The 25,749-nt window shown below is 40.4% G+C and overlaps 3 protein-coding genes across 3 annotated transcripts; all 3 read left to right on the plus strand.

Annotated features, from left to right (window-relative positions):
- Positions 1-3,056: 3,056 nt before the first annotated feature.
- Positions 3,057-5,682, plus strand: LOC128864659 (mucin-2-like). The gene is made up of 2 exons (XM_054104415.1): positions 3,057-3,111; positions 3,179-5,682. Exons 1-2 carry the CDS (start codon positions 3,057-3,059, stop codon positions 5,680-5,682), a joined length of 2,559 nt encoding a protein of 852 aa, XP_053960390.1.
- Positions 5,683-15,007: 9,325 nt separating this feature from the next.
- On the plus strand, positions 15,008-15,470 carry LOC128865370 (protein pygopus-like). The gene is made up of 2 exons (XM_054105673.1): positions 15,008-15,073; positions 15,141-15,470. The coding sequence occupies exons 1-2, from the start codon at positions 15,019-15,021 to the stop codon at positions 15,467-15,469; spliced, it is 384 nt and encodes a 127-aa protein (XP_053961648.1). The 5' UTR covers positions 15,008-15,018; the 3' UTR covers position 15,470.
- Positions 15,471-21,305: 5,835 nt separating this feature from the next.
- Positions 21,306-21,890, plus strand: LOC128863238 (putative polyketide hydroxylase). Its single transcript, XM_054102312.1, has 2 exons — positions 21,306-21,414; positions 21,482-21,890. Exons 1-2 carry the CDS (start codon positions 21,360-21,362, stop codon positions 21,775-21,777), a joined length of 351 nt encoding a protein of 116 aa, XP_053958287.1. The 5' UTR covers positions 21,306-21,359; the 3' UTR covers positions 21,778-21,890.
- The last annotated feature ends 3,859 nt before the right edge of the window (positions 21,891-25,749 follow it).

A 25,749-nucleotide genomic window follows, 5' to 3' on the forward strand; every position in this document is an offset into this window, starting at 1 on the left:
TTAAACGTTACGTAAAACTGTAAGAAGTAAGTTAGAAGCGAAACCCTCTTCAGACATGCATCTTAATGAAGTTCTCAAAAACCTAAAAAGGCCAGAACTTGAAAAAGTTTACACATTTGCTTGGTACATATCTCGAGTTTTAATACCACATGAAATTGAACTCTTGCTAAGCACTGCTCAGAAATTGAAAGACACACTGGAACTCATTTACCAAATGGACTCGCCATTAGAAAAAGTTTCGAAAAAAAGCAAGGAAAAACGGTAATAAAAAAGCTTAAAACAAAGAAAGCCACCGGATATGATCTCACCACAGGAGAAGTACTTAAACAACTGCCAGATGCCCTTGAAGACTTGTGGTCTGCTCCTGGAAGGATGGGCCTCGCATTAACTCAGCGAGCGCTGAGCTTGTGCGCAAACGTGTAAAGTTTCGAGATCCTTTTGGGCACGGGTATATCGGGGGCGCTCGAGGGAACTTCTAAGGCTAACAAAGCCGCAGCTCTCCCGTTAGGTGTCCATGCGGTGAAGCTTAGGATTACTTCAAGCCCTTTCTGCAGAAGCTGTCTAGAGGACGAGGTGTAATCATCTCGACATATTCTTTTCAGTTGCCCTGCTCTCGTCGGGCCAAAGTATAGGCATCTGGGCTCTCACTTTTTCACTAAACCTGCGGATATTGCGGGTTTAAATATCATACATCTGGTGAAGTTCATGAGCAGCTTAAAGCGGTTAATACGAACGTAAATCGCCGACGTTGGCCGTCGTCTTCTAACCCAAAGCCCCTTCTTCCTGTCCGGTTCCACTTTCTGATTCCTTCGCATCTCCGTTCCTCCCCTCCCTCAATATGGGATCACAGCGGACAAATTTTTGAAGTTTTTGTCCAAGAGGACACCTCGCAAGGGCAGCAATTCATCCTAACCTAACCTAACCTATCTAGGAAGATGAAACTATTTACGAAACTATTTTGTATTGCTTTAGCTGTGATCCTCGTCACAATAGCTGTTATCAATTTTTTTCTTTTTTATATTTCCCCTTTATCCCCCTAATCCCGCAATTATACCCTCAACAGATGTCTCTCTAATTGATGTATCCTCCAAAAAACCCATCGTCAACCGATGCATTTTCAAGTGATTCACCGATGAATCCTCAACAGATCCTTTATCAACTGACGCATCCTCAACTAATGCACCTTCAACGGAAGCATCTTCAACAAATCCGTCAGTGACTGACGCATCCTTAACCGATGCAGCCACAGCTGTAGATGCATTCACAGCTATAGAATTCCACTACAGCTCCTGCATCCTCAACATACCCATCCTCTATCGATGCATCCTTAACAAACGAATATTCAGTAGACCCATCCTCAATCGATTTGTCTTCAATGACGAATTTCCAATTGATTCATCCTCAACTGATACACGTTCACACGATGCAACCCCAACTGGCGCATCCTCAATAGATGCATTTTTGACGGTCCCATCCTCAACCGATGCCTTCACATCTAGTGTCACTAGCGCAAGCATCAAATTTTGATTCGTTGTTAAATATTATTAAATCCCATTACCACTGATTAGATTACATATAAAGGGAGGCTATAGGCCGGTACAGAATTCGAATCGATGCGAGACACGCAAATCTACGTCAGCTAGAACTTTACTTTATTAAATAGGATAGAACCGTGAATATCATTGGAAGTGAACAGGCTCGAAATCCCGGGGGGAAGCACCAATTGATAGAAAAAGTTGTTTCTAATAGCGGCCGCAGGCAATGGCAAACCTCCGAGTATATTTCTTCCATGAGTGTATTTATAAGACCGCATTGAAAACTATCACAGTTGGCGCGATTGTACTTACGACATAACCTAGCCATAGGAGACGCTGAAACTTTATGTTTATGACACCGTAAAGTCCATACAACTCCTTGGTCCAACGTCTGCGATATTCGCCATCGCCAACGCGCCAAAGGTCCAAAAAACTTCCGCAGAATGTTTCCCTCGGGTACTCCTCATGTTGACAAGAGTGCTTAACCATTGGTTGTCATATTGGATTGATTCTGTTATTAGTGCTAATGTTAGCTCCCGAGCAAACTAAGTTCCTTATCACTTGCCCTCGTTCACCACCAGACCCATTCGTTTTGCTTCTTTATCGACCTTAAAAATGCATAGCATTTGGCCTCGTTGTTAAGACCGATGATATTAATTTCTCAAGCACACGTGCCTGATTTATTGAGATATACGGCATGAACAATCCTTTCCAGTATAAAAGTAAAGATGTCACACAGTAGGGAGTCACCCTGTCTGAAACCTCGATGGTTTCAAACGGATGGTAAAGGTCATTCACAATTCTAAGGGATCGCTCAATGTAATTTTACACAGCCTTATTAGTTTTGAGGAGGTACCAAAATCTCGGCATATATAGTATACCATACAACTCCTTTCGTTCTTTAAAATCGATAAAAAGACAAATAGAGGCACGTGCCGAATCACTTTTCAAGGGTATTTTCTTAGTGCGTGGGAAATATTTGGTAGATAGTTGATTTTCAAGTCTGAAGACACATTCAAAACGTCCACTCAGTTGACAGTTTTTCACTCATTTAACTCTATCTTTATGCTCGATTAACCTAAATAAAAATTTGCATACGAAAGCAACAACAAAGTTATCGAGCAAGATTCGCCGCTAGCGAGTATTGTCATAGCTCCTTAGACAGGCATACTATAACTCACTGTCGTACAAACAGATGTAATTTAAGGCAGCTCTATTTCCGCGTTGCCAATATATGTTAATTTTTACGAGTTGCTTTGTCTCAGTTGTTTTGAATATTCATTACGTCAACGGTTAGTGTTTAATTTGGATTTGGTTATTTTAAATATTGGTTATTTACTATTTCCATAAACATTTCTCTTATTTATTTATTTTGAGGAAATACTACTATAAATAACTTTATAAAGAGAGGACACTAGACACAAACCCTATCGGCCCATTTCAATAAGTAAAATTTTGGTATATAAGCAGAATCGATGTAAAATTTAGTAACAATTCACTGAAGGTGAACAACTTGGAAAGATGAAATTATTTAAGGGATTATTTTTTATTGCTTTAGTAGTCGTTTTTGTTGAAGGTGAGTATCTCAGCAACTTAACCAATTCAAAAATAAAATTTAAAAATACAATCCCAAATATTTACAGGCCAGCTAAGCGGTCTAGGTGGACTAGCCAGGCTACTAGGATTAGGGCCACACGCAGGACCAGGGTTGGCTGGTAAACTAGGAGGTTCAAGCGGTCCAGGTGGTCATCACCATGGTGGTCCTCATGGTGGTCCTGCCGGTCCTCCACCTCCACCTCCACGCCCACCGTCTAGTTCAGCTGCATCACCACCAGAGCCTACCTCACCTGCTTCACCTCCACCCTCCAGCTCACCTGCCTCAGCACCAGATGCAAGCTCACCTGCCTCACCACAAACCTCTAGCTCATCTGACTCACCAGCAGACTCTAGGTCACCTGCTTCACCACCAGAGTCAAGCTCATCAGCATCAGCACCAGACGCAAGCTCACCTGCCTCACCACTAGAATCAAGCTCACCTGCCTCACTACCAGAGTTAAGCTCACCTGCCTCACCACCAGACTCTAGCTCACCTGCCTCACCCTTACCACCAGAATCAAGCTCACCTGCCTCACCACCAGAGTCAAGCTCATCAGCATCAGCACCAGACGCAAGCTCACCTGCCTCACCACTAGAATCAAGCTCACCTGCCTCACCACCAGTGTCAAGCTCACCCGCCTCACCACTAGAATCAAGCTCACCTGCCTCACCACCAGAGTCAAGCTCATCACCATCAGCACCACACGCAAGCTCACCTGCCTCACCACCAGACTCTAGCTCATCTGTCTCACCTCTAGAACCAAGCTCACCTGCCTCACTACCAGAGTTAAGCTCACCTGCCTCTCCACCAGACTCTAGCTCACCTGCCTCACCCTCACCACCAGACTCTAGCTCATCTGTCTCACCTCTAGAACCAAGCTCACCTGCCTCACTACCAGAGTTAAGCTCACCTGCCTCTCCACCAGACTCTAGCTCACCTGCCTCACCATCAGAGTCAAGCTCATCAGCATCAGCACCAGACGCAAGCTCACCTGCCTCACCACTAGGATCAAGCTCACCTGCCTCACCACCAGAATCAAGCTCATCAGCATCAGCACCAGACGCAAGCTCACCTGCCTCACCACTAGAATCAAGCTCACCTGCCTCACCACCAGTGTCAAGCTCACCCGCCTCACCACTAGAATCAAGCTCACCGGCCTCACCACCAGAGTCAAGCTCATCACCATCAGCACCAGACGCAAGCTCACCTGCCTCACCACTAGAATCAAGCTCACCTGCCTCACCTCTAGAACCAAGCTCACCTGCCTCACCACCAGAGTTAAGCTCACCTGCCTCACCACCAGATTCAAGCTCATCACCATCAGCACCAGACGCAAGCTCACCTGACTCACCACCAGAATCAAGCTCATCTGCCTCACCCCCAGATTCAAGCTCACCTGCCTCACCTCCAGAGTCTAGCTCACCTGTCTCACCTTCAGAGTCGAGCTCATCACCATCAGCACCAGACGCAAGCTCACCTGCCTCACCACTAGAATCGAGCTCACCTGCCTCACCACCAGTGTCAAGCTCACCCGCCTCACCACTAGAATCAAGCTCACCTGCCTCACCACCAGAGTCAAGCTCATCACCATCAGCACCACACGCAAGCTCACCTACCTCACCACCAGACTCTAGCTCATCTGTCTCACCTCTAGAACCAAGCTCACCTGCCTCACTACCAGAGTTAAGCTCACCTGCCTCTCCACCAGACTCTAGCTCACCTGCCTCACCCTCACCACCAGAATCAAGCTCACCTGCCTCACCATCAGAGTCAAGCTCATCAGCATCAGCACCAGACGCAAGCTCACCTGCCTCACCACTAGAATCAAGCTCACCTGCCTCACCACCAGAGTCAAGCTCATCAGCATCAGCACCAGACGCAAGCTCACCTGCCTCACCACTAGAATCAAGCTCACCTGCCTCACCACCAGTGTCAAGCTCACCCGCCTCACCACTAGAATCAAGCTCACCGGCCTCACCACCAGAGTCAAGCTCATCACCATCAGCACCAGACGCAAGCTCACCTGCCTCACCACTAGAATCAAGCTCACCTGCCTCACCACCAGACTCTAGCTCATCTGTCTCACCACTAGAATCAAGCTCACCGGCCTCACCACCAGAGTCAAGCTCATCACCATCAGCACCAGACGCAAGCTCACCTGCCTCACCACTAGAATCAAGCTCACCTGCCTCACTACCAGAGTTAAGCTCACCTGCCTCACCACCAGAGTCAAGCTCATCACCATCAGCACCAGACGCAAGCTCACCTGCCTCACCACTAGAATCAAGCTCACCTGCCTCTCCACCAGACTCTAGCTCACCTGCCTCACCCTCACCACCAGAATCAAGCTCACCTGCCTCAGCACCAGAGTCGAGCTCATCAGCATCAGCACCAGACGCAAGCTCACCTGCCTCACCACTAGAATCAAGCTCACCTGCCTCACCACCAGAGACAAGCTCACCTGCCTCACCACTAGAGTCAAACTTATCTGTCTCAGCACCAGATTCAAGCTCAACTGCCTCACCACTAGAATCAAGCTCACCTGCCTAACCTCTAGAACCAAGCTCACCTGCCTCACCACCAGAGTTAAGCTCACCTGCCTCACCACCAGATTCAAGCTCATCACCATCAGCACCAGACGCAAGCTCACCTGACTCACCACCAGAATCAAGCTCATCTGCCTCACCCCCAGATTCAAGCTCACCTGCCTCACCTCCAGAGTCTAGCTCACCTGTCTCACCTTCAGAGTCGAGCTCATTTGCCTCACCCCCACCAGAGTCATCCCCGGCTGCCGAATATTCTTCATTGGTACCCTCTTCCCCAGCGGCCGAATAAAGGGCGGCTCTGTTCTCAGAATCTTATGGATACATAATTATAAAAAGTAGGTGTGTTAAATCAAATGTTGCCTTGAATAAAACACCTTTATGGTTGTATTGCAAATCAGTTCTTATATTTAATAATATTTCAGCTAAAGGCCTTAAGAAATGAGTCAGAGGATCTTCTCAAATTTTTCTTCACTCGCATAGTGCCTCCCATTCCATAACTTCCTTCGAAATATTACCAATTTCTATAGCCTTTAAAAATTTTCGATTGTAAAAACAGCCAATTTGAATATGACGTATCAATGAACTGGAACAGTTTTGCTTCTTATACTACCAGATTCCCGGCAATCTGCACACACTAACACGGAATTAGTCTTCTGAACATCGCATAAAGGTCTTCCAAACCCACTATTTTATTCTTCGCGATTTTGGCAATCGGTTGTCGTCATGAGTTACAATATAATAATACAAAAGAAACAAAAGGAAGAAATATTACTTTTATTGTTACTTGTTTAAGGGGTTACATACGCCCAGCAGCGTCAAAAATGCACTAAGGGAAAATCTAGTTTTAGAAGGAGTAACAATAGAAATAAATATAAACAAAAAATTATGCATTGTTTATTAGTACTTAAACTTTATATTATAAAAAAATTTATTTTAATTTTTCTTTACAAAAATTACTATACAAAAAAACACGTGACCCAAAGTACAATGAAAAAAATCTTTTTTCTCCTTGAAATGTTGACTGATCTGTAAAACGTAAAAAAATTCTTGTAAAATAAAGTTGTAGTTATAATCGGTCGAGGCGGAGTTTTGAATTTCGAAAAATTTTACAATTTAAGGCATTTTAAAAAAGCATGCGTTTTACGTCATAAATGTCTCACTTTAATTATGTTTGAACAATTTTTTTTAAAGAAATATCAAAAAACCGGCTCAACATCCTATAGAGAAGTTTAAAATATTTAAAAAAGAAACCGCATCAAAAAATTTTATAAACTATATGAGTTATCATGCAGACCCTGCCGAAACAAGTAGCTTTGAGAAAAACGAGCTTAAACTTTCAAGAGCAACTACCTGTTCGCATCATTTCCTTCCATAACTTTGTATCTATCAAGAATTTTTATAATTGACTTCCACAGAAATACGCCTAAAACTATACTCGTATATATGTATATACCTATAATTGGCGCGTGCACCCTCTTTGGGTGTTTGGACGATCTCCTCCTCCGATTTGTGATGTGCGTCTTGATGTTGTTCCGCAAATGGAGGGACCTACAGTTTCAAGCCGACTCCGAACGGCAAATATTTTTATGAGGAGCTTTTTCATGGCAGAAATACACTCGGAGGTTTGCCATTGCCTGCCGAGCGGCGACCGCTGTTAGACAAATTTTTTTCTTAATTTTTGGTGTTTCACCGAGATTCGAACCGACGTTCTTTCTGTGAATTCCGAATGGTAGTCACGCACCAACCCATTCGGCTACGGCGGCCTAAAACTATAAAGAATAATAATCTGGACCTATGTAACCCCTTAAGGGGTTGCCCCATAGAGCGACAATTTTTAAGCAATGTTACAGAAAGACCGTCGAAATCCGATTGATAAGAGTTGTTAATCTTTAACAATCCCCTTCTGATAGAACAAATGAACCGAAGTTAATTGTAGAAGACAATTTCCTGCCAACTTTTTTTCCTGAGTATTTTCATCAGACACGAAATTAGATCAAAAGAAATCGGCAAATAAATTCGCTGCATCACTGACAGAGGGAGCAGTAACATCCTTATAAAAAACAGTATTAGGAACGCGAAAAGCCTTTTTAAACGATTTAAGATATCGCCGAAAATTCTTCGGATTGCTTTTTATGTTAAGCTCAAATTTGTGAATGTATTTTTTATACAAGGACTTATTAAAACCACAAAACTTATTCCTGTGAAAGATAAAAAAATCATAAAACTAAACTTGAACTTCCTAAACCACTTATTTTTCAAATTTTTATGCTGTCTGAGTTCTTTCGTGAACCAAGGAAACCTATAATTTACACGCTTAAAAATTGGAACATGTTTGGAACACAGATCTAACACTAAAGTCTTAAACACTTTAAAACACTCTGAAACTGCAGTATTGTCTAAAGACACTTCCTAATCAATTCTCTCCAAGTTTAGCATTAAAGGAATGCGATGAACATTAATCAGCGATATTGGAGAAGCAGGCTGCGATGTAACAAAACTAATGTTTTAGCTTATAAAAATCAAATCTAATAACGGACTCATACTATTAGTTAGCCCATTAATCTGAGTTAAACCCATACCCAGTAAATCTACACTAATATTATAAAGAGGAAAACTTTGTTTGTTTGGTTGTAATGAATAGGCTCAAAACCTACTGGACCGATTTTAAAAATTCTTTCACCATTCGAAAGCTACATCATCCACGAGTAACATGGATTATATTTTATTTTGGAAATAAGGCTCGAGATATAGGTCAAAACGTGGACCCGGGTAACCTTCCGATGTGTATGTACAATATGGGTATCAAATGGAAGCTGTTGGTGAATGCTTTAGTCCAGAGTATTTTTCATGCCGCTCCGTGACTAGGGTCTCGAGATAGAGACCAAAACGTGGACCCTAGAATGTGTTTGTACAATATGGATATCAAATTGAAGCTGTTCGTGAATGCTTTAGTACAGAGTATTTTTCATGCCGCTCCGTGACTGGGGTCTCGAGATATAGGTCAAAACGGGGACCCGGGTAACTTTTGATTGTGTATATACAATATGGGTATCAAATGAAAGCTGTTGATAAATGCTTTAATACGGGGTAATTTTCATACCTATTGATGACTAGGGTCTGGAAATATATGCCAAAACGTTGACCCGCCGTGTCTTTGCACCGAATTAAACCAAACTTACACACATTGTTAAGGAGGTATTGAAGATGGTTTCCGTATAGTTTGGATACCTATTGGTAGATAGGGTCTCGAGATATAGGTCAAAACGTGGACCCGGGTAACCTTCGGATGTGTATGTACAATATGGGTATCAAATGGAAGCTGTTAGTGAATGCTTTAGTTCAGAGTATTTCCATCCGCTCCGTGACTAGGGTCTCGAGATAGAGACCAAAACGTGGACCCTAGAATGTGTTTGTACAATATGGATATCAAATGAAAGCTGTTGATAAGTGCTTTAATACGGGGTAATTTTCATACCTATTGATGACTAGGGTCTCGAAATATATGCCAAAACGTGGACCCGCCGTGTCTTTGAACCGAATTAAACCAAACTTACACACATTGTTAAGTAGGTATTGAAGATGATTTCCGTATGGTTTGAATACCTATTGGTAGATAGGGTCTCGAGATATAGGTCAAAACGTGGACCCGGGTAACCTTCGGACGTGTATGTACAATATGGGTATCAAATGAAAGCTGTTGGTGAATGCTTTAGTACAGAGTATTTTTCATGCCGCTCCGTGACTGGGGTCTCGAGATATAGGTCAAAACGTGGACCCGGGTAACCTTTGGTTGTGTATGTACAATATGGGTATCAAATGAAAGCTGTTGATAAGTGCTTTAATACGGGGTAATTTGCATACCTATTGATGACTAGGGTCTCGAAATATATGCCAAAACGTGGACCCGCCGTGTCTTTGCACCGAATTAAACCAAACTTACGCACATTGTTACGTAAGTATTGAAAATGGGTTTCGTAAAGTTTGGTTGTAATTCGGAGCACTGGCAACGGGTACAGCGTTCTTTTGAACCAGCCATAATGTCGCTTACTTTTTTAACGCTTGGGGCGGAACTGAACTGTCAAATTGACAGAGTGAGTTACAATGTGTCAATATTTCTTTCTGATTTGGATGCCATAAGGAAAAAACGTAAGTGCAACATGTAAAAATTGTTTGTGAATTTTTTTGGAGTGGATTTTGGAACAGTGAATAATTTCTTACGAAATTTGAGAATTTAATGTGAAATCCGAATGAAATTATGTGTTCGTGGAAAAAAAATTTTTTTTCGTTTTTTTTTTTGAAAAATATAAATGGATAATGGTTAAAAAAGCTCCAATGCTTAATAAAACATATAAATTGAAACGAAAAATTCATGGATGATCAGGAAAAAACACGATTGTTTATTCATATGCGTTGATTTGAAATTTAAAAACAATCTTCTTTTTTCCTGATTTTCAATTTATATTTTATATTTACCCAAAAACAAATAGAAAAACAAAAAATATTGTTTATGCCAAAGCGCTTGAATAAAGAACAAAGAAATAAATAATATGAAAATCATATATTTTCTGTTCTAAACCATATCTATTCTATTTTTGTGTGCCCAGCGAAGGGGGCCGGGTTTGCTAGTTATCAATAAAATAAGAGCTAGAACTAGAGCTATTGATATTTGATGGCGTAGGTAGGTATATCTACGTTATTATCTATATTGTTAAAATACCCTCAGACATATAATTGGTTATTCCCAACAACATGCTGACGACATTGTTAAGATGCGACATACATATATCAACTCTCCTTACTTAAAGGAGTTATGTATATAGGAAACACAAATATGATATAAAGTAAACTATTCTGGTCTATAATAGTATCAGTTTCTTACAAGTGAAGGAGTTAGGGTTAGTCAGAAAAAATTTAGAAAAATTGGATTTTTTTGGCATTTTCTTAAAGTATAATATCGCTCGGGCGCTCCGTAACGTTTGCAAAAACTTTAAATGAGTTTTTCTCAAGACTATGTTTTTTGAACTGGTGATCACTGTAGATCTAGCGGCTAAGTTGGCTGGGTCATGTCGTCCGAATGAACCTGCTGGACTAGCCGGTGGTAGCAGAGGAAGAGGAAGGCCTCCTCTGTGTTAGAAAGATCAGGTGGAGAAGGACTTGGCTTCAGTTGGCGTGTCCTATTGGCACCGGTTAGCACGAGAAAGAAACGACTGGCGCGCTTTGTTAAACTCGGCCAAAATCGCGTCAGCGGTTACCGCGCCAATTAAGAAGAAGAGATCACTGTAACCTAAAAACCGCTTGGTAGGTTTCAGTGAAACATAACAAACTCGTGCCTGATCGAAGGACTTGTATTTGTAAAAAAATTCGATTTTTTTTAACAATTAATAAAAAAATATTTCCTGAGGCCGCCATATTGCTCATTTTGAAAAATAGCTTCGTTCAGGGTCAAGATCATCTATTAATAAAACTAATTTCTCTTGCCCTATTGATTTTAGATGAATTTCCAAGTACTTGTGATGATCACCGCAAAGGACTTGTGGAGAAACGGGCTCCGCACAAATATCGATAACTTTTACAATTATTAATTTATTTTTTAAATTTTGCTAAAGTCAAGTCGAAACATGATGTATTAATGCTATGTCTTTCATATTCACAACATGAACTCAGCAATAGCACTTCATCGGACTTACGAGGGCGGTTCAATAAATACCCGTGTTTGATGATAGAGAGCGTTCCAGAGGGAAGTTGGTGTTATTATAATCTATCGAACGACGGCAAAACAAATTTCAGACTGATTGATAGGCTAGTTTGGACTTGGCAACAATTCGAGTAGACGTGTTTCGTAATTTTCGTTAAGAAGGAAAGATAGTAGTATTTTCGCTACGTCGCTGTTTGTTTTTGGATGGGGGAAAATACGAGGAGATAAAAGCTAAGTTAGATGCTGTCTATGGACACGTTAGATATTGGCTCAACAAATTTAAGCGTGGGCGAACATGCGTTTTTGATGAGGGGCGACCAGCACACTTGGCAGACGTGGTTACCGAGGAAATCATTCAAAGAGTCCACATGATTCTCGTTAATCGGCGAACGAAATTGCGCGAAATAACAGAGGTCATAGGTGTGTCGACCGAAACGGTAACTAATATTTTATGTGATAAGTTGGTGATAAATAAATTGTCGGCCCGATGGGTGCCGCGATTGCTCACAAAGAACAACAAACAGATGCGGCTGCGGAAACAGTGTTTGGAGCAATTTAAACGGGATCCGAAGAAATTTTTGCATCGAGCTGTCACCGTTGATGAAACCTGGATTCATCATTATACAACACAAACAAAACAATGGCACAACAATCAAAACAATGGATTTCTCCCGGTGAATCTGATCCAAAGAAGGCGAAGACAGTCTCATCGGCCGAAAAGGTCATGGCGTCGATTTTTTCGGATGCGAACGGCGTCATTCTTATGGATTTTTTAGAAAAAGAACGAACGATCACTGGAAAATACAACTGTGAGTTAGTGGACCGCTTCCACAAAAAATTGAAAGAGAAACGGCCGACATTTGACGAAAAAGAAGCTGCTGTTTCACAAGATAACGCATCAGCACATTCATCCAGAGTTGTCGCCACTAAACTATGAATTGCTACCGCATACCGCGTATTCAACCGATCGAGCTCCCTGCGACTTTTTCTTGCTCCCTAACATGAAAAAATGGCTCACCTCAAAAAAATATAGTTCAAACGGGGAAGACATCGCCGAGACAGAGGCGTATTTTGGAAAGTTCGACAAACCCTAATATTTTGGAGGGACTAAAAAATGGTCGGAGCGTTGGGAGAAGTGTATCTATCTAAAAGGGAACTATGTTGAAAAATAAATTTTTTTTTTGAAAAATGATGTCTTCATTTTTAACAAGGGTACTTACTGATAATAAATGTTTTTTAGCTTATTAGGCCTGGAATGGGCAACTACTTCTGAGGCGGTTGATTTTCTTGCTTATGTAAAAAATTAAACGGACGAATAGATACGTTAACAGGCCAAATCTCAGGCTTAAGCAGCTTACCGTAATTATGCTCAGCCTTTGCTAGCAAGGAAATAATGGCTACTCAGACTAAGCGCATTAAGAATGTAAACGGAGTCTCTAATGGCTCACTGACATCGATCTAAAGCTAGCAACTAGTTTAGGTGTTATGAGATTCTTTCTACCTCTTTTGTTCATGGCACGGAATGTTTGGCAAGCTGAGTTCAGATCTCAACATCTGTTCTACGTCTGAATCTTCTACACTTTCTAAGTTATTTGTGGCGGAAGTAGATGCAGTGATTCTCTTTGTCTTGCAATCATGTCCTCTTCTTCCAGTCGTCGTCGTCCAAATCTTTCTTTTTTCCCCCCAATTTTTTGTTTCTCTCTATTCCATTAAAAGCTATCTATCTCCCTCTATTTTCATTCTCGGGAATGCATCAGCATTGCTAAGATTAATTTTGAAATTGTTCTCACGGCTCTTGAACATAACCTGAGGTGTCTTACAATTGTTTTTGTAACTCTCTCCAAACGTGACATAAATCAATAAGTTTCTTTACGCAGTTAGGAAATTCTCTCTGTTGGAAGTCTTGCTTTTTCCCAATAAATGATGCGCTCCGTAATCACAAGATTTGCACTTTGACTGGCAGTCAATTTAGCGAATATTGACGAATATTGTAAAATAGGACTGAGAGAACTTGTCGATTAGATGGCAATATTGCACCATTTAATTGATGGCTAGGCAATCCGATAAGGAAACTGTCTTGTTTGTCACTCCGTAATCGAACATTTTTTAAGGCTACAGAAATTGGTAATATTTCGAAGGAAGTTATAGAATGTTAGCCACTATGCGAGAGAAGAGAAATTACAGAATTTGTAACTTCATCATTGTAACTACTTTAGCTGAAATAGTATTAAACATAAGAACCCATTTGCAATACAATAATAACCAATTTTTATTTAAAGCAACATTTGATTTAACACAGAAGTAATGCAAAGTAGTTTTCAGAATTATTTATTTTTCGGATTCTGAGAACAGATAACTATATGTACACCTTTAAACCGTTATAAGTCAACCCTTTATTCAGCCGCCGGTGAAGAGGGTGCCGAGGATGATTCTGGTGGAGGTGAGGGAGGTGAGCTTGATTCTGGTGGTGAGGCAGATGAGCTGCACTCTGGTGGTGAGGCAGGTGAGCTTGAGTCTGCGGGTGCGGCAGGTGAGCTTGAATCGGCTAGTTAGGCAGATGAGCTTGAGTCTCGTGGTGAGGCAGGTGAGCTGGATGGTGGAGGTGGAGTAGGTGCGCTAGGCTCTGGTGGTGATGCAAGTGAGCTTGAGGGTGGGCATGGAGATGGAGGAGCGACAGGACTATCATGATGATCACCACCTGGACCATCATGAGGACCACCATGATGATGGCCACCTGGACTACCATGTGGACCACCTGGGCCTCCTAGTGTACCGACCAACCCTGGTGCTCCGTGTGGTCCTAGTCCTAGTAGTCTGGCTAGTCCACTTAGACCACTTAGTTGTCCTATAAATATTTGAGATTGTATATTTAAATTGTTTTTATGAATTGGATGAGATGCTGGAATACTCACCTTCGGCGTAGACAACTACTAAAGCAATCGTTTCCCACTACAGTCGGTTCTACGTAACCGGAACGACCCGTATTTATTTCCGGCCAAGGACTGTCACTTCAGTAGCATTGCTCGTATATGCACGGGGAGTGTTTATGCTGCTACAACAACTACATCAACACGTGTTCATGTATGGCTCTAAATGTAAATACTAACCATTGACGTAATAAATATTCAAAACAACTGTGACTTTGTTGCTAAGGTATTGCACATACAAACAAACCCTATACTATCGAATAGTATCTGTGGTAAGTTCTCCATAGTCATCAGGCCGATCAGTACCTATGAAGCCCTAGAGAAGCACCATAATTCGCATAGGTATTGTGAAACTTTAGCTTCTTTCTGTGGTCTATCATATCAATAGAGAGTCTTTTACTGTTCCCTACTACAACAGTAAAATACTCCAAACTTTATCTCTAGGCACAGACAATACTCGTACATCTGCAACTAAGTTGCAGTTGTTTGGAATGTTCATTGCGTCAACGGTTAGTGTTTAATTTAGAGCCAAGTCTTAAGTAAATATTAAGTATGTCAAATATTCACTATTTTAATAAACATTCTTTTATTTATTTATTTAGCAGAAATAGTACAAAAAATAATTATATCGGCCTATTTCAATAAGTAAAATTTGGGTATATAAGCAGAATCGAAATTAAATTTAGTATCATTTCACTCAAGTTGAATTATTGGAAAGATGAAATTCTTTACAGCACTATTTGTTATTGCTTTAGTAGTCATTGTCGCTGAAGGTGAGTATCTCAGCAACTTAACCAATTCAAAAATAAAATTTAAAAATACAATCCCAAATATTTACAGGCCAACTAAGCGGTCTAGGTAGACTAGGAAGACTACAGGGACAAGGATCACATGGAGGATCAGGGTTGGTTGGCAAACTAGGAGGTCCAGGTGGTCCACGTGGTCCTCATCATGGTGGCTCTCATCATGGTGGCCATCATCATGGTGGCCATCACCATGGTGGTCCAGGTGGTCATCATCATGGTGGTCCTCATGGTTGTCATGGTGGTTCTCCACCTCCACCCTCCAACTCATCTGTTTCACCACCAGAATCAAGCTCACCCCCACCAGAGTCATCCCCGGCTGTCGAATCCTCATCATTGGCACCGTCTTCACCAGCGGTCGAATAAAGTGTGGCTTATGTTACCTTAAATAATAAACCGTTTTTATGGTATAATAAATGAGTTCTTATTTCAATATTATTTCAGCTAAAGGACTTAGAAAATGAGTCAGAGGATCTTCTGAAATTTCTCTTTACTCGCATAGTGCCTCCCATTCCATAACTTCCTTCGAAATATTACCAATTTCTATAGCCTTAAAAATTTTCGATTACGTTTATCAGAGAAATTTTAGTACATGTACCTCCAACATCCAAGTGCGTCATTGTAGAGGTAGAATAAATTAAAGATGGAGATCTTAGCAGAGTAGGTGTAATTGGACTACCATTCAATGGATCTAAGATTGAGTCCTGCTGTGGACATGACGGATCAATAAATTCAAATATTTTTGTTTCTAATACTACCAGATTCTCGGTAATCTGCGCCAACTAATACGGAATTAGTCTTCTTTAATAAGGGGAAAACTGTCAACTGATTGAACGTTTGGGTGTGCCTACAGACCATAAAATCATCGATAGTTGATTTAATAATCTGATATTCACCATGCGTGAAGTCTTAGAAAATAATCGTGTTAAGATAATCAGCACGCGCCATCTATTTGTGGGTTTTAAAGAACGCAAAGAAGTTGTTGCGATATCTGAATTTGGAATTTCCGCAAAATTAACACAGCTGTGCCGAATGACATTGAGCAATACGTCAGAGTTGTGCCCGACGGTGAAAAGTAAACAATTTAGTGGTAGAGTTTCCTCTCGATGGATACAAAATACACTTAGTAATTCTCTCATCATGCTAGCTCTATTGTTTGACGCAGAAGCTTGGACTATGACAACGTACGAAAGTTCCACAGTTGGAGTGGTTAAGGGAAAGACTCTGCGAAAGGCTTTTGGACCTTTTCGTATTGGCGAGGGCGATTATTAAAAACAATATAACAGTGAGCTTTATGGCCATGTACCATAGACATAGTGCAGCTAATAAAGATTTTGCGTATAGGACCAGAACCATTTTATAGCCTAGGAGAGGATAACTTCTCTTCTCTTATTCAGGAAGTAGAAGAAAGGCAATGAGAGCAAAATCGGCGATAGATAGCTTTAACCTAAACCGATTGAAAGAGTATATCTAATTAAATAAGAATAGATATAGAATCATCAAAGAAATTCTCACAGCGCTTTACAGATTGACTCAGCATCTCACTACCTGGGGAAGTACTTCAATGGAATTTGCGAGTTGTGTAGGTAGAAAGATGAAGCTGCTAAACATGTGCTGGCATCGTGCCTAGCGTATGCACAAGCGTATCATCGTGAATAAGCGAAACAAACACCTGAGTAAACATATTTTGCTAGAGGAAAAATATCATACAATTCAATAAAATAGCTCAAATAAATTTAAACTTTATTGAGAAAGTTCAGTTCAGAGAAATACTTTAAATGTATGAAGGGGTGGAGTTGATCTTTCAGGACGTAGGGCTATCTCCCCGCATAATAATAAAAATAACTTTTTTTGCGGATGAGGAAATTTAAAATGCCTAATGCATCTTCGAAGCTGCTATCGCAGCAATGGTACGTTTGGTAATAAACTCCCTCGCGTTTGGAACCATCGCCCCCCTTGGAACCGCTTTCGTATTACTTCAGAGGGGCGTTCCATCTTTATAATTACTAAATCTGTGCTTGTATGGCTGCGTCCAGGTCACGCTTTTGCAACCGGAGAACTTTTTTCGCGAAATTACTGATGATCTCCCACATTTCCTCGCTGCTTAGCATCTTGTCGATTACATTTCGAGTTGTTATGTGAGAGACTGTATTTTCCAGCGTTCGACGTTCTTCTTCCCAACGTGTTATTTTGTGTGCTTTACAGAATTCACAGTGCGATAATTGAATTCAATTTTGAAAATCGTTCATTAAAAAAAATGTTTAAATAATTTCTTTTTTCAATTTAAATTGGCATTACTTTAGAGGCAATAGGCTGATGGACCGATAAGATTCGACTTATTCCATGCTTTTTTCCTGGTTTGAGGATAATTTTTACTTGAGCTACTTTCCCTTGAGGTGGAACAAAACCAGATAATAAGAATTATATAAATATGTACGTAAGGAAAGTGAGTCCTTCTTCTGGGTGTTGTTGCAGTACTTCTCCTTTTTTTTTATTTTTTTTTTTTTTGGTAGGAGGTTAAAATCAAGAAACATCATCAAAGGCGCCGTCGCACCAGTGGTATGTGGGGCATGCTGCCACTAACACTATAACATTCCTCCTCCTCGGGGCTGATTTCCACCCTGGGACCGCTGTAAACATTTCATCAAGGTGGAGCCGCGTTATATTATATCTATTGACACAACCAGGTACCTGCGTCCAGGTCCTTCTCTTGTGGACGTATGGAGATCTTACGTCAGCGATGGTATCCACTCCCCCCACTGTTTTCATACGTGGTTCTGGAGGAAATGGAACATCGGAAAATTTGCGATAGCGCAGTTTTTACGAACTATCGTCTTGTCTTCTGTCTGATATTATTGTGAATGATTCACTCAAGTGTCTGTGTTTGTCGTCATTCTGTCCGGAAACAGTTTATCTCCATTTCGTAATTGCAACTGTAGTTGCTGTTGCTGGGTCTTGCGCTCCCATTCGATGAATTGGAGTCGTAGCATAATTTTTCCAGCAAACGCTCGAACCGCCACCCATTTAGCACTGGATGAGCACATGTCCTGTACGATGTCATTAGGACTAGCTGAGTGTCCCAAAACCCTTTCAAGTATTGCACGTTCTCGTGCGAAGCGATCACAATGAAAAGCCACGTGTTCCGCGCTTTCGATTGCATTAGGAGCAGTACTTCTCCTGTTATGAGATCATATCCAGTGACCTTCTTTTTTTTAAGTTTTTTTATCACTTCTTTAACTTCATTTTTCGAGAACTTTTTTATACGTGGTTCTAGTGCATTAGGTGTGCTAGGGTATCTTGGAGAGAGTACGATTTCGTGGGGTCAGAAAAGTCGGGTTAAGTAACGAGCAAATGTGTGATGCCAAATCACAAATTCGGTTACAGGAAAAAACACAGTACCATCGAACAAGACTTTATAAGCATACACAAAGCGTCTGAAAAAAATATTGTAGAGCGGCATTTCTCGATATATCTCAAGCCTTTGATCGCGTTTGGCATGACGGCTTACTCTATATAAAATAAAGGACATTCTTCCAATAAATTATTACATATTTATTATGCCCCAATTGGAAAATCGACATTTCTTTATCAAACAAGGCGAATAACAGTCTGAACTACGTGAAAGTTCAGCTGGTGTACCCCAAGGCAGTATATGGGGCCCATAATACTTGCCGTACACAAACGATCTACCAGCTTCTGAAGACATAAAATACGCAGAACGTTCGCGGATGACACTGCCGTCACAATTGACTCCCACTACCCATGTGGCCTCCCTAAAACTATAGAAAGGACTTGATAAAATAACTCAATGGTTGAAAGAATGGCGCATTAAGTCAAACGAGACAAAATGTTCTCAAGTCACTTTCCCACTAAATTGAAAAATGTGCCCATTAGTTAAGCCCAATAACATAATCATACCCCAAACCAACGACACAAACTATCTCGGCATGCATCCTGATATCAAACTTACATGTAAAACCTATATCTTCACCAAAAGGAAGGGTCTAGAACTAAAACTCAGAGGCTTATATTGGTTACTACATCAAACTTATCATATTTCTCCCGAAAGTAAGCTTTCACTTTACTCAGCTATCTTGAAACCGCTATGGATATACAGGGTGGGCCATATAGCGTTTGCTTTTTGTACCACCTATTTTTTTGAGAATGGTAACGCAAATGACAGCGACCGCTGTAGCCGAATGGGTTGGTGCGTGATTACCATCCGGAATTCACAGAGAGGTCGTTGGTTCGAATCTCGGTGAAAACGAAATTAATAAAAACATTTTTCTAATAGCGGTCGCCCCTTGGCAGGCAATGGCAAACCTCCAATTGTATTTCTGCCATGAAAAAACATTTGCCGTTCGGAGTCGGCTTGAAACTGTAGGTCCCTCCATTTGTGGAACAACATCAATACGCACACCCCAAATAGGAGGAGGAGCTCGGCCAAACATCCAAAAGGGTGTACACGCCAATTATATATAATATATATAACACAAATGACATGTCAAATGTGTTCACAATTTACTTAAAGGTTTGACATTTACGAAATGGGACGCTATATGCTTGAACAAAATTGGGAAATATTGAAAACCTATTTCCAAAGTGGTGAGTCTTCTCCTTCTTCTCTGATTTTCACATCGGTGGCTACGTCAATAAGCAAAATTGTCGGATTTGGGGCTCAGAAAATCCACACGTTACTGTAGAGAAGCAAATGCATCCACAACGAGTCACACCTTAGTGCGGTTTTTGGTAGGTCGGCATCATCGGGCCATTGTTTTTCGAAAATGAGCGAGGAGCCGCGGTTGCAGTAAATGGCGAGCGCTACCGTGACATGCTCAACGAGTTTTTGCTTCCAAAAATTGAAGAGGATGACATGGTCACACTGCCAAAGTTACACTCGAACTTTTGGCTACCGTTTTTGAAAACCGAATAATCAGCCGAAGCTCCGATATCAATTGGCCACCTCGGAGCTTTGATTTAAGCCCGTTGGGCTTTTTTTGTGGGGAGCCGTTAAGAACAAATGCTATGCGAACCATCCAGAGACGATTGATGCTTTAAAACGCGAAATCGAAGTTGCCACTCATAAAATTGGAGCCCAAACAATCGAAAATGTGCATAAAAATTGGGTTGATCGAATGGCCTACTGTAAAGCCAGTCGTGGCAGTCATTTGAAGGATATTATTTTTCATTCATAAATGACAATGTTCAATCTTCAAAATAAAAAAAGGTTGAAAAAATATTGTTTTTTTTCATAGCCGATTCAAAAAGCAAATTTTACATGGCCCACCCTATACAATGTGAAGTATTAACAAGACAGGCGACATAAAAATTTGTTTAGTTGCATGAGTTAGTGTGTTGGAAGTTACATCCCTAGCTGACTTCCAGTGAAATCTTGGTGATATTCGGTTCGCGTCGCCTAAAATCAGTAATCACCGAAAATTCCATCGAAATTGCTCGTAAATTTATCAAAAATTAACCGAAATCATCGTTGAAATTCATGGAATCGGAGTTGATTACCTCCAAAACATCGATTTATCGTATTTTAATTGATCATTTTGACTTACGAAAGATCTTTGCACTTTTCATTCCGCACAAGTTAACTGAGGACCAAAAATTGCTCAGAATTCAACATTCGAAAGACCTCATTAAAGAAGCGAGAAAATCCGAGAACTTGCAACTCGTCGCTTTGGTGTTGCATTCGGCACTGGTTTGGACACATAAGTAGGAAACAGGGTTTGGATACCAGCTCCGAGTTTCCCATTGATCGTGTGGAATTTTTATTATTTTAGCCTTATTCTGGAACTCTGTAAATAGGCTTAATAACTCCTTTAAAATGTCGTTTAGGACAACCTCTTAAAATGCATGCATCGTGAGATAAGGCTTACTAAAGGCATATAGCGGAAAACATTTTTTACTTACGTAATATTTCAATCAAGCTGAAATGAGAATGTGGGAGTTAAATCAAAAAATACTTAGGACGTCATTGCCTAGTAGCTAAATTGCGAACCGCGCGTGACTGCTAGTGAACAGGTAAAATGTGTTTAAGCATTGCTAGTGTGCAATTTATTTGCATTGCTAGTGTGCAATTTAGTTGCATTGTAGTCTTTAAGTTTGTTTTGACAATTTGCAAAAAGTAAAAAATCTTAAATAAATACAGAATTGTTTATTTAATATTTCACTTCGCAAAATTATGGTATATAAGGCTTGCCAATACAAAAGTGACTAGAAATTGGCAAAAGTTGAAATTCTTGGAAAGATGAAGTTATTTACGGGACTATTGGTTATCGCTTTAGTAGTCGTTCTCGCTGAAGGTGAGTTTCCTAACAACTTATTATTTTCGTAAAAGCAATTTAAGTATACAATATCAAATATTTTCAGGCCAACGAGGAGGTCCAGGTGGACCAGGAGGCCTAGGTGGACCAAGAGGACCAAGGGGACCAGGTGGCCCAGGAGGACCAGGTGGACCAGAAGGGCCAGGAGGACCAGGCGGACCAGAAGGTCCTGGTGGTCCAGGTGGCCACCTTGGTGGTGGTCCAGCTCCACCTCCACTTCCATGCCTACCCTCAAACTCCACTCTCTCTCCTTCGACCTCAACAACCGCACCCTCAAACTCAACTACCACAACCACAACCACAACTGAGGCACCTTCAAGTAACTCAACAACATCTGCATAAAGGGAGGCTTTAACGCTTTTGAAGGATGTATGAAACTATTATGGGAATCCAAAGATTATGTAAATAAAAAAAAAAAATAAAGAAGCCCTCGTACATACTTGATGAAAAATAAATATCTTAGTAATCTAGTTGACAACTAATATTCGATACGATAGGAGTGGCGTCCATAAGTGCTAATAGTTTTTACTTTGTTAGTGCTTTACCTTCGCGTTGTATAATCGTCTCGAATAAAATATTTTCCTTTTGTTTAGCTAAATCTTCTAGTAATCACATCACAGATAGATGGTGGCATCAACTCTAAATAAACTTCTAAGGGTGAAATAATTTAATGTTATGAGATGGCATCAGACCAGCCGCAAAGCGAAACGGAAGAAAAAAGTGAATCTAACAAATGAGGTTTTCAACTTCCAACCAAAAAAATCAATAGCTTGCATCAGGGTATTGGTGAAAAAAACAAGACACTCGTTTCAATAAACCCAAATCAATGCAATCAGTTCGCACACCACGCGATGGAAGCCTCATGGTGCTAAAAAAAATCGAAATGTTACCATTGAGTTCATTAAAGCAATTAGTTTCGGTGGCTTGTGAGAGGTATTAATTGAACTTCATAATTCTTAACATCCATGAATGATGCTTTACATATGATAGAAATTTTATTCCAACACCGTAAATGAATATAAAAATTGTCAATGCAGTCTCGGCCTACACTCCGTCTTCGTCTCGTCTTACCCAACATTCCAGCAGCAAGAAATATTAGAGGGAAGTTGGTGTTAGCATCGTGTGCTGCCATCTATTAAACGACGGCAAAACAAATTTCAGACTGAGGATCGGCCAGGATGCTTGGCAGACGTAGTTACCGAGGAAACCATTCAAAAAGTCCACGACATTATTCTCGCTGACCGACGAATGAAAGTATGTGAAATAACAGAGGACATATGTAGGTGTGTCGACCGGAACGGCATTTAATATTTTACGTGAAAAGTTGGCGATGAAAAAATTGTCGGCCCGATGGGTGCTGCGACTGCTCACGGTGGACAACCAGCGGATGCGGCTGTTAACTTCGAAGCAGTATTTGGAGCAATTTAAGCGAGATCCTAAGAAATTTTTGAGTCGAGTTGTAACCGTTGATGAAACCTGGTAGCGAGGAAGTCATCAGACAGAGAGAGAGGCGTAGGAGGGGTTAGCAAATGACCGGATCGTTGGGAGAAGTGTATCATTCTAAAAGAGGACTATGTTGACAAATAAGAAAATGATTTTTGAAAATGTGGTGTCTTCATTTCTAACACGGGTACTTATTGAACCCCCTTCGTACTTATATTATTATCTTAAGGTTAGACTCTATCAATCTTAGTATAATACAATTATTTCTTTTTTTTTCTTTCTCTACATCGTTAACTACTTAAATCAATAAGGCCTTAGCGCCAGTGCTTGTCCTTTATTTTTCCTATTTTTAAGTGGAATATTTATTTATAATTATTACTCTTTTAAATAAAGAAATAAAATATTGAGTCGTAATCGTAATTTAATTCCATGATGTTGCTCAATCGAGCTCGTCCTAGTTAATAATAAAAAATAAATAATTGGCGCGTACACTTCTGTTAGGTGTTTGGCCGAGCTCTAGCTATTTTTATGAGGAGCTTTTCCATGGCAGAAATACACTCGGAGGTTTGCCATTGCCTGCCGAGGAGCGACCGCTATTAGAAAAATGTTTTTATTAATTTTGCTTTCACCGAGATTCGAACCAAGGACCTCTCTGTGAACTCCGAATGGTAATCACGCACCAACCCATTCGGCTACGGCGGCCGCGGCTAGCGCTGGAAAAGTGCTGCCAAAAGTGATGGTTGTTTGGAAGCACTTGATGAGCTGCTTGCAAGCATTGACAAAGTAAGAATTCATTTGATCAAGGAAAATACACAAAACTTTAAAAATTTCCATACGATTCACACTATAAACGCAAACATGGACAACGAGCGACTAAATTTGGTAAGCAAATGTTTTTATTTATAATTGAGATGTGTGTCATGTAAAAACGTTTCCGGTTTCATAATACTTTGAAGGTGAAGAAGTGCTTATGATCAGAATTGAAGGTGTATTGACAGTTTTGGACACCATCGCTTCAAGCTCCAGTTCGGACTGTTCATCAAGCTCACAAGAATCCGAACGAGATGAAACACACAACATTTTTAAAAGTTTGCGATGTAATAAAGAGATTTTCGCAAAATGGGTTTAAATCACATATGATACTGAAGCTATAAACTGCAAAATATTTAAGCGGTACGCAAACCAAACAGTTTAAATTTAGTTCCTAAATATACCCTAAGCTTTTTCAAAAAGATACGCAAGCAGGAGAAAAGTGCTGATGTATATTTAGTTCATCAGCAACAACACAACGTTTCGACAACTGGACAACCTATTCGGAGTATCTCAGTCAACTACTTGGTATGTGGTAAACAATGTTTCCTCGTGTATGAAGCAGCCAATATGAGGAGAAATGTTCAAGAAAACAGTGAGATACGGGACGTTATTGGAGCCATTGACTGTTCGCATATTCGCATCAAAGCTCACCAAAACAATAAGGGAAGCTATTTTGATCGGAAACACAGTTACAACTGAGTGCTTCAAGCAGTAGTGAAGGCTGAAAAAGATTTACCGACGTAAATTGGGGTGAGCCTGGATCACTACATGACAGCTGAGTGCTTCGAAGATCAAATCTGTTTTGTAACGCGCAGTCCACCAAATTTGTTTCCTAAGGGCTCCTCCTCTTTTGGGTGACTCTGCTTATGCTTTAGCAAGGTAGTTAGTACCACCTTATAAAGATTCCGGCAATTTGACTTCATCGCAACGAAATTTTAATAAAATCCACTCTTCTACACGCATGTAGAAAACGCCTTTGGGTTTGATGATTTAAGTATTTAAATTCCCCAGAACGAATGCTTTGGAAATGAGGTGGAAGATGAGCCTCTTGAAGGCAATTAATTAGCAAGAATATTGTTATGATTTAAAAAACCAAACGATTCATTTTATGAAGCCATATAAATAAATTACATTCATTGTAAACAAAACTAATAAAAAAAATTCTTCTGGAATTCAATAAAAATTAAAAAAAAAAAAGATTAAATGTATGTATGCAAAATATTAGGTTTTAGAGAAGTTTTTTAGCACCTCTAGTTTTTTAGCCCGATTTCCCTCAACATTTGAACAACAGATTTCAGACACTCTCTGTAGTCTAATGCAAGGAACCTCAAAACACATAGATACCTAGGCCAAATTGTGTGGTTTAAGCCTCAATGCGGCAAAGGCCGAACTAGTGTTGTTTACAAGGAAATATAAAATTCCCGACCTTCGGCGTCCGCCACTCAGCGGAACTATTCTGCCGGTCGGTGACAAGGCAAGCTACTTATGCTTAAGGGGTTACATGGGTTTCGTGAGTACAAAAAATCGATTTTGTTTTTTCGGCTTATTAATTTCTACAACATCTCAAAAATATTATCCTAAATTTTCAAGTCGAACCGAATAATAGTTTTGGAGATACAGCCTTTGGAAGGTGTGCGCTCCAAGCCACTTTTATTGTTACTCAAAACTTTAAACGCGTTTTTCTCGGAACCGTGTTTTCAAAGTCGGTTGTCAAATGTTCTCGAAATCTACTCAACTGATCTTGATGAAATTTTACACAGGTGTTCGAGATACAATTTACTCGTGTTTGAACGAAGGATTTGTTTTCCAATTATAATTACATTAATATTACTAAAGAAGTTACAGTTAGCGGAAACGAGCTGAGCTCTTTTCTTCTTTTATGTTTCACAAGATCTTCTGAAATTTCTGATCACTCGGATTGTGGCGCCTATTCCCTAATTTTCTTCGAAATATGACCAATTTGTAGAGCCTGAATAACTGTTTGATTACACTTATTTTTTATTAGCTGTAGAAAGATCCTAGACCATCACTGTCCAGTTCCGATGTAAGATTCACACC

This window comes from Anastrepha ludens, chromosome 5 (assembly GCF_028408465.1).
Source record: "Anastrepha ludens isolate Willacy chromosome 5, idAnaLude1.1, whole genome shotgun sequence".
Taxonomy (NCBI): Eukaryota; Metazoa; Arthropoda; class Insecta; order Diptera; family Tephritidae; genus Anastrepha; species Anastrepha ludens.

What these genes read in the sequence shown, in the direction of transcription:
- LOC128864659 (XM_054104415.1), top strand. Translation starts at nt 3,057, where the DNA reads ATGAAATTATTTAAGGGATTATTTTTTATTGCTTTAGTAGTCGTTTTT. An exon ending in AGTAGTCGTTTTTGTTGAAG is followed by an intron (nt 3,112 to 3,178) that starts GTGAGTATCTCA and finishes AAATATTTACAG; the next exon opens with GCCAGCTAAGCGGTCTAGGT.
- LOC128865370 (XM_054105673.1), top strand. Translation starts at nt 15,019, where the DNA reads ATGAAATTCTTTACAGCACTATTTGTTATTGCTTTAGTAGTCATTGTC. An exon ending in AGTAGTCATTGTCGCTGAAG is followed by an intron (nt 15,074 to 15,140) that starts GTGAGTATCTCA and finishes AAATATTTACAG; the next exon opens with GCCAACTAAGCGGTCTAGGT.
- LOC128863238 (XM_054102312.1), top strand. Translation starts at nt 21,360, where the DNA reads ATGAAGTTATTTACGGGACTATTGGTTATCGCTTTAGTAGTCGTTCTC. An exon ending in AGTAGTCGTTCTCGCTGAAG is followed by an intron (nt 21,415 to 21,481) that starts GTGAGTTTCCTA and finishes AAATATTTTCAG; the next exon opens with GCCAACGAGGAGGTCCAGGT.